This window comes from Nematolebias whitei, chromosome 13, assembly GCF_014905685.2.
Source record: "Nematolebias whitei isolate Nwh7 chromosome 13, NemWhi1, whole genome shotgun sequence".
NCBI classification, from domain to species: Eukaryota; Metazoa; Chordata; class Actinopteri; order Cyprinodontiformes; family Rivulidae; genus Nematolebias; species Nematolebias whitei.
In genome coordinates, this window is record NC_056510.1 from 4,691,638 (window position 1) to 4,700,708 (window position 9,071).

Genomic DNA, 9,071 nt, shown 5'->3' on the forward strand with positions numbered 1-9,071 from the left:
TTGAGTGTTTAAGGTTGGACTTTTGCTTCCATAATCATTTCATTGAAGAGGAATCAGCTTTAAATTCATATAAGTGCATGTGCCTGACTGTTCCTGATACATGATTTGGGATTGAGACCAATTTAGAACACAAGACACTTATATCTCTTTAATTACATGAGGTTTATGTGAGGAATGCACTCGTGCACATCAAACAAAATGCTAAAAAGTACATTCTGAATGCCTAAAATTAAACCTTGGACTGTGCAGTTATGGAGACAAGGTATTTAAACATCAACCAACCCTGAGCTGCTGCCTGGAATAACTGTCCACCTGTTCTCTGACACAAGTGTCCCAAAGATATTCTAACAATAGGTTTGAACAGGGGTTCGTGTGATTCCAGCTGTTTTTATTAAACATATCAAGATGTAACTATGGCGTTACATATTTAGCCTGTGTTCAAGAAAAGATATCTACTAAAATTGATTTTTTTGTTTGTTCTTCACAGCTTAAATACAAGGAAGATTACAATAAAAACGTGAAGGGTCAGTGGTGTGAGACACCCTACTTCGACATAGCCATTGCCAGGATGGCTATGGATAACCTCAGCGATGTAAGACTTCACTACTTCCTGCCTTTTTAAGTAGTTTTTGTTTTATTACTGACTTTTTTGCTTTTCGTTTCCAGAGAAAATACACTCAACATTTTGAAGATACGAAAGACCAAATTTATTTCATGCAAACGGAAACGCCTGTTTACAGCACGTGCAAGAAGGCTCGCATTGCTGCCAGTGAGGTAAGCACGCAGACACCGGGGGGTGAATTTGTTTTAAAGGTTGTCTCTCGTGTGGAAGACACGTCAGGGAGTGGAGCCGACACAGGGAAAAGATTTCATCTTTACAGAGTGCAGGAACAATGTGTGAACCTGCAGAGGAGACTTCTCGGTTTCCGTACACCTCACCGCCTCCCACACACTCACACACAACACAAATCACTGCTGGAATGTGTAGATTAAGATTATAAATCTGACTTTTACATTTGCCAACCACCTGAAACTGTTCTGTTTCTGTGTTCTCTCCCGCTGGTCTGTTGTGTGTTCAGGTCCAATACAAGAAGGAGTATGAAAAGACGAAAGCGCAGTGTGACTACAACACGCTCCCCGCCACAGAGAATCCACTCCTGAGACAGCTCAGATATGCTGGCACCATCCTCAGTGATGTGCGTGTCTAAATATTACTCCTGCACATCAATGTTCTCTAATGCTTCATTAATATGACGATTGTTTGTTCTTAAGTCGACTGTTTGGACCAAACACACCAAGCATCTTAACAGCTTTCTGCCTTTAATGTTCTGGAGTCCAGCATCTGCTGCGGCCGTCTCTACCTTAGTTATTTTTGTAGTGAGGCTCTCGGTCTGTTGTGACCAGAGACTTTCGTCTCAGCTTGGGTGCAGGAACGATGCAAGAAGTCCCACCACTGCCACCGTTTGTTGTGGCAGAACATATTAACCCTTGTATTGTCTTTAGGGGAAATATCTGTCACGGGTTTATTTTTGTTTGTCTATATATTATCTTTTACCCGCTTCTTCTGTTTCTGGTCGTGGGGGTCACTACGAGAGGTGGGGGACACCCTGGACTGGTCTCCAGTCCATCACAAAAACACATAGAGACAAACAACCATTCACTCTCTCTCTCTCACCTAGGGACAATTTAGAGTTACCAATCAGCCTAACATGCATGTTTTTGGTCTGTGGGAGGGAACTGGAGTACCCAGAGAAAACCCACACAGCACGGAGAGAACATGCAAACTCCACCTAGAAAGGCCTCGGCCGGGATTTGAACCGGCAACCTTCTCGCTGAGAGGTGGAATCTCTACCAGCTGCGCCACCGTGCCATTCTATATTTGTTCGTGTTTTTCTTTAATTTTAGTTTTTGTGTGTATATTTTTCTGACAAAGCCTAAAAATCCTAATTATGCAAGAGGATTAGGGTCATGGTGCAATATTTTTTTTTTCCTTAATTCTGAGATTAAAGAAAGAATTACATAGATTAATTCTGACTTTAATCTCAGAATTCTGACTTTTTCCCTCAGAATTAAGGATTTAATTTAATTTAATTTTTTTTGCACCGTGACTCTAATCTTCTTCCGTAAATGGGGGACTAAGCCAACTTTTTTTTAACCAAAAAAATAGCTATAAAATAAATTTATCATTTAAAAAATTTCTGAAATATGTTTTTTTTTTTTTAACTAAAGGCCCTCAAAGAGTTAAAATAAAAACAAAAAAATATTTAAAATTAATATTTTTATTTCAGGCTGAGACAGCTCTAAAATATTGACTAGTTTGTCGTGGGAAAAATATTGAGAAACAGTATTTAAAAATAATAAGGTGGTTGAGTTTCCCCCTGAGAAACGCAGCTAAAGTTAAAGGACAATACGAGGGTTAAAACAGATCAAAGGACCAAGACTGTTGATTTTTCTTCATTTATTATAAAATAAACCTTGAGCAGAAGATCTCAGGGATCAGACAACATCATATGTTCTCCTTCACATAGTAAGAGAACGCTTTTCAACAAGTTCACAGAATTATCGGAGGCACGAGGATCAGAGCTGTCAGGATGTTCTGCTGCACGTAGTGAAGACGAGGCATTACATCTTATCGTCCTATCTCCAAGCGCTGGGTTGTAAATTGCTAAAACAGATTTCAGTTGTTGTTGTCCAACATCTTTCTTTCTTAACCGGTGATTCTTTGATCCACCTAATGAACTTGTTAGATTGTTTATCTTGTTTTTTACGAGTTACCTATCTAAATTTGTGATATTTTTTCCTCCGATCATGTTTTCCAATATATTTGTCTTCTGCAGAAAGTATACAAGGCCAGCTACGAGAAGTCCAGAGGTTTCAGCATCAACTACTGCGATACTCCGAAGTTTCAGATGGACTCAGTACTTAAAAAGTTCTCTGACGTAAGAATCATTAAATTCAAATATCACCTTTCATTAAACACGTTTTGAATTTTTCGTTTATATACATGTATTTTTGTAACATTTGCAGATCCGTTACAAAGAGAAGTATGACAACGAGGTGAAGGGCCACTACGTTGGCAGCTATGAAGACCTCTACATGCTGCACTGCCAGAAAGTTGAGGAAATGAAGAACGAGGTATAAACAGTTTATGTACATTTTCACACCATCCATCCATCCATCATCTTCCACTTGATCTGAAGTCAGGTCTCGGGGGCAGCATCTTGAGCTGGGAGGTCCAGACATCTCTTTCCACAGCCACCTCATCCAGCTCTTCTGGGAGGACTCCAAGGAGATCCCAGGCCAACTGAGAGACATAGTCTCTCCAGTGTGCCCTGGGTCTTCCCCGAGGTCTCCTCCCAGTCGAACATGCCTGAAGAACCTCCCTAGGAAGGCGCCCAGGGAGCATCCTTACAAGATGAACCACCTCAACTGTCTCCTCTGGATGTGGAGGAGCAGGTTCTACTCCGAGTCTCTCCTGATAACTGAACTTCTCACCCTGTCTCTAAGGGAGAGTCCAGCTACCCTGCAGAGAAAACTCATTTCAACCTCCTGGATCCACGATCTCATTCTTTCAGTCACTACCCAGAGTTCATGACCACAGGTGAGGGGAGGAACGTAGACTGACCGGTAAACAGAGAGCTTTGCCTTACAGCTCAGCTCCCTCTTCACCACAACAGACCAGAACAGAGTCCACAGTACTACAGACGCTGCACCAATCCGTCTGTTAATCTCACGCTCCATTCTTCCCTCACTCGTGAACAAAACCCAGAGATACTTGAACTCCTCCACTTGAGGCAGAACTTCACCCTCGACCTGAAGAGAGCAATCCACCCTCTTCTGACTGAGGACCATGGCCTCAGATGTGGAGGTGCGGATTCTCATCCCAGCCGCTTCACTCGACTGCAAACCGCTCCAGTGAGAGCTGAAGATCACAACATGATGACTCCAATAGAGCCGTATCATCTGCAAAGAGCAGAGAAGGACTCCTGAGGCCACCGAACCGATATACCTCCGCCCCCCGGCTGCACCGAGAAATTCTGTCCATAAAAGTTATGAACAGAATCGGTGACAACGGGCAGCCCTGGTGGAGTCCAACTCCCGCCCTGAAGGGGTCCCACTTACTACCGGCACTGCAAACCAAACTCTCGCACCGCTTGTATAGGGACAGAACATTTTCACTCCTGTTTTCAAAATCAGTTTGTTAAAGGAAAATTTTAAATTCACCTAAAATTATATTTCTCACAAATTATGTATGTTTTTTTTTTCTCAGCAATTATATAAGGCGGACTACGAAGATATAAAAACCAGATGCTTCTTTCCTCAAACGGTTACACCTGAATACGAAGCCCTGAAGAAGCTTCAGAAGTGTAACGATGTGAGTCTTTAACGCCACTGTACTGCTTCAGTACTATGAAATTTACTCTTATTAAGCATTTTTTTCTTGAATACTTGTATGTGTGACACACTTTTTATTTTATTTTATGGTTTTCAGAAAGTTTACCGGCAAAATCCAGACACAGTGAAGTTCACGCAAGTTGACGATTCGCCAGTCCTTGTTCAAGCCAGCATCAACGCCAAACAGCTAAGTGACGTATGTGTCTGGTAAAATGGCATAAACTCCCATTAGATTCACATAAAATGACCCACAAACACATTTTTCTTAACATATGATATTATTTTCAATAGGTTTGTTGAAACTGTAAACATTTTGCTTTAATTTATTGAATGAGATTTCTAAAAACGAACGTCTTCGATCGAATTCTCTCAGTAATGCTGATCTGTGTTGGCTGTGCCCAATCATCCATACAGCCCAGATGTCTTTCTGTGGGCTCCATGGAAACTGGAGAGCCGTTTTGCCGTAGTAAAAATAGAAACAAGTATTCAGTTAGCCCAGAATCTGTCATCAGAGAAGGGTTTGGGAGGCAAGAGAAGATCAGTCACTCTCCAGCTGAGACGCTACTGCCCTCCAATGACATGAAATACAAACAGCACTTTACTGAAGCTGGCTAGAATATTGTTTTTTTTTATAACTTTCATTCAACCTTTTTTTATACAGGTTAATACCATTGAGCCTCTGAGACAAGAGAGACCTGATTTTCACAAAGAGCGATGACAGCAGTGGACAACAACAATAGACGATCATAAAGGATGCGTACAAATTGAGAATAACAAGTGAAAATAAAATGGTATTAAAAAATGTAACAAAAAACAGCTAGATTATAAGGCGGTGTAGAAAACCAGAAACAAGAACGTCTGCATTGGTTCTTGTCAGGAACTTAACAGATGTTTGAAGCCACTTAGAGAGGTCCAGGTCGAGAGCTTTAGATCTTTTTGTAAGATATTCCAGGAAACAGGAGCGGAGTAGGAGAAGGTTTTGTCTAGTTCAGTCCTCATTGAGGGAACACTGCAGGTAATAATGTCCTGAGAGCGCACGCTGTAGCTGCACTCATGTAGAGACATGTAGGAGGAGATGTATGAAGGCAGCAGACCAAGAAGTGATTTAAAGATGAAAATGTACCAGTGAGAGAGTCCGTGTGAAGTTAATGGTGATCAGTTAACCAGTGAATACTGGGTGCAGTGGTGGGTACGATAATCACAGCCAGTTATGAATCTTAGTGCACTATGATAGACAGCATCCAACATCTGCAGCATCCAACATCTGCAGGGTTCTTGTAGGAGCGTTCATGTAAATAATGTCACCGTAATCAATGGAGGGACCGAAGGTCACAGAAACAAGGCGTTTTCTAGCATTCAGGGTTAGACAGGATCTGTTTCTGAAAAAGAAACCCAGTTTAACTTTCAGTTTCTTTACTAGGTTTTCCACATGAAGCTTAAAATAGAGGTGTGAGTCGACCAAGATGCCCAAGTATTTGTAGGAATCGATAAACTCAATAGGGACACCATTCAAGAATAAAATCAAAGGAAGAACTGCTTGGACCAACTTTCTGTTTGAAAACAGCACCCCTTTGGTTTTGTCAGCGTTTAGGACAAGTTTTGAGATGGAACAAATCTGACTGGATGATGTTGAAAGTGGATTGCAAAAGCTGGGAAACCTTAGCAACTGTTGTAGCTAGACAATAAACAAATGTGTCATCAGCATAGAAATGTAAGGATGCATCAGGGATGATCTGACTTACATTTCCTATGTAGATTGTAAAGAGGGTGGGTCCTAAGACTGAGCCTTGTGGTCCACCATTGTTGACTGTTAAGTAAGTGGAGGAAGTACCATTATGTAACTCATATCTTTGTCTTTTTTTCTAGTTAAACTACAAGGCAAAGCACGAGCAGACAAAGTTCAAGTACAGTCTCCCCCCAGACTATCCCTTCTTCATCCAGTCCAGAGTCAACGCTTTTAACCTGAGTGATGTGAGTCACTGCTGATTCCTGTCAGTCTCTGATGTTTCACTGATAATAGTTTAAAATTTTAATTTTTGGGGTTAAATATTCTCCTTGCAGAATTGCTACAAGTACGATTGGGAGAAAACCAAAGCAAAGAAGTTTGAGATCAAGGGCGATACCATTTCGATCCTCGCTGCTCGTGCTCACACAAACATTGCCAGCGATGTAAGTTTGCTCCCGTATCATCCTCTGGTTCCTTTTGTTCACTAATTGAGTCTAAATAATTTGCCATCTAGGTCAAGTATAAAAAGGAATTTGAGAAGAACAAGGGGCAGATGGTTGGAGCCCTCAGCATCAACGACGATCCAAAGATCCTGCACTCCGTTCATGTGGCTAAAATCCAGAGTGATGTATGACTTTAAACTTAGCTGGTTTCCTTCCTTATTGATTGCTGAAGCTAAAAAGAGAATAAATTTAACAAACTTACTGTGAAATGTCAACAGCGGGAATACAAGAAGAACTACGAAAAAATAAAGACCAAGTATCATACACCGCTTGACATGATATCGGTCACCTCGGCCAAGAAATCCCAGGCTATTGCCAGCATGCGCGGCTACAGGAGCATCAGCACCAACTACTTCCTCCCTCATGACAGCGTGCAGCTGGACCAGGCCAAGAAAGCCAACATCATCCAGAGTGATGTACGGATTAACAGCTTTACAAGATTTTACTGCAGACAAACGAGTACTTTGTAAATCATGTTTTATGGTCTTTTTCATTTACTTGTGTGTATTCACATATTTTCTTCTTCACAGAATGACTACAAGTCTGAGTACAACAACTATGTTAAGGGAATGCCGTGGATTCCGTACGGCTCCATGGACGTGGAGAAGGCAAAGAAAGCTGCTGAGATCCTCAACGAGGTACGTCAGCGACTGGATCGCTTTACGCTTCAAGCTCAAGAGATCATATTTAGGAGGTAGTGAAGTGTTTTACATAATAGGTTTGTGTTCTTGTTGCTTTCAGAAAAAGTACAGACAGCATCCAGACACCATCCCATTTACATCTATCGATGACCATCCCATAATGCTGCAGGCCAAAGTCAACCAGCTTCAGAGGAGCGATGTGAGCTCACTGTCATCGCCACACTCATCTTTTTGGCATCTTTTCTAAGATTCTTATTAAAGCGATTGTTTTTGTTCTTGCTTTGATCTAAACTAATATATGATTTTATCTCACGGCATTCTCCTACATTCTCTCGTAGTTGTTCTACAAGAGAGGACTCGAGGAGATCCATCAAAAATACTCTCTGCCTCCTGACGTCCCAGAGTTCCTGCAGGCCAAATGCAATGCTTACAACATCAGCCAGGTGACGCACACAGACACAAATAACTTTTTAAAATATAAAACCCAAATTTTATAGCCCTTTTTCAATTCGTATGGTTAAAATTAAACCACTTTGCATCTGACGGTGACGTTAGAGACCTCAAACAGTGTAAGTTTGAGTCAAGGTTAGGACACTGACATCATCTAGTTATAAAAGTGTTTCTGTAAAAATAAAGCTGTTTATATTGTTGTTATGTTTGTAATTTCAGAACTACTACAAGTACGCCTGGCAGGAGCTGATTGCTAAAGGCTATGACCTGAAGCCTGATGCTATCCCTGTAGTAGCTGCCAAAGCAGCCAGACATGCTGTCAGTAATGTAAGTCCTCTGAACGAGTGAAAACGTATTCTCCTTATCAACATGAAGTGTATTTTAAATGTACTGTTCTTCAGGGGCGATTCTACAATCTGACCTTTAGGGGTGCTCAGCCTCCAGTGCTGACAATGGCTCTTTCCTTGTACAACACGATGGCCATTGGCGTCAGAAGCATTTGTAATGTGGTGGGGACACACTGGGGGGGTCTGGTGGTCCTCCCCCCAGACATTTTTGAATCAAGTAGATGCCATTTCCTGTATTCTGGCGTATTTGAACAGGTTGTTAAACATCTATGTTTGCCTACATATAGTATGTAAACACTTGATTCAAGAACTATTTTAGAAAGAATGGCACAAGAAGTAGCCTGACCAACAGCTCTCCTTGTGTGAATAGAGCGCACTGCGCTTCTCTCACATATCCTATCACCCCCATCACCACGAAATCTCTGACCGCAAAGAGTTCATACATTAAAAAAAAAAAAACACAACAATGTTGTTGGAGGAAAAAGAGATACAGTTTCTGCAGGTAAGGGGCGTTTACCTTTGGGACAAACTGAGGTCGCAGATTGGTCAGTTGCTGATGAGCCTACTGGATTGATTGACAGGTGGCGTCGAGGAGCCAACTCGTGCAAAATAAATCATAGATTTTACTGGCCCATTTAAGAGCATAATCATTTATTCCACATTTATCCCAAATTTATTCAATATTTTGATGAATCTAAGGTTTGAGAACTGAGTTTCCTTACAAAATCCTAATGATGGTTTCTTAATGGTGATGGTAAAATTTAGGGGTGATTGAGCACCCTCAAAAAGAGGCTAAAATCACCACTGCTGTTCTTGTTGCTGCATCACACAACTAATGAGTTGTCAGTTTCATCGTATTATTTTCCTGGAATTGATTTCTCTTCTAGGTCCAGTACAAAAAAGCTTATGAGAAGGCAAGAGGCCACCATGTTGGTTTCCGCAGCCTTCAGGACGATCCCCTCCTGGTCCACTACATGCAGGTGGCTAAGATACAGAGCGACAAGCTCTA

General features: G+C 41.4%; 1 protein-coding gene across 9 annotated transcripts in view; it reads left to right on the forward strand.

The window, feature by feature from the left end:
• Window positions 1–493: 493 nt before the first annotated feature.
• The window catches only part of neb (nebulin), a 62,380-nt gene continuing 53,802 nt past the window's right edge, over window positions 494–9,071 (forward strand). For all 9 annotated transcript variants that reach the window (XM_037686789.1, XM_037686791.1, XM_037686793.1 and 6 more), the window contains exons 1-16: window positions 494–592; window positions 667–774; window positions 1,080–1,196; window positions 2,838–2,939; window positions 3,028–3,135; window positions 4,271–4,375; window positions 4,493–4,591; window positions 6,262–6,366; window positions 6,457–6,564; window positions 6,636–6,749; window positions 6,843–7,040; window positions 7,155–7,262; window positions 7,366–7,464; window positions 7,604–7,708; window positions 7,935–8,042; window positions 8,950–9,051. In XM_037686789.1, coding sequence (XP_037542717.1) covers window positions 569–592; window positions 667–774; window positions 1,080–1,196; window positions 2,838–2,939; window positions 3,028–3,135; window positions 4,271–4,375; window positions 4,493–4,591; window positions 6,262–6,366; window positions 6,457–6,564; window positions 6,636–6,749; window positions 6,843–7,040; window positions 7,155–7,262; window positions 7,366–7,464; window positions 7,604–7,708; window positions 7,935–8,042; window positions 8,950–9,051 — 1,710 coding nt within the window. In that variant the 5' untranslated portion in view covers window positions 494–568. The remainder of the gene's footprint in view (window positions 593–666; window positions 775–1,079; window positions 1,197–2,837; window positions 2,940–3,027; window positions 3,136–4,270; window positions 4,376–4,492; window positions 4,592–6,261; window positions 6,367–6,456; window positions 6,565–6,635; window positions 6,750–6,842; window positions 7,041–7,154; window positions 7,263–7,365; window positions 7,465–7,603; window positions 7,709–7,934; window positions 8,043–8,949; window positions 9,052–9,071) is intronic.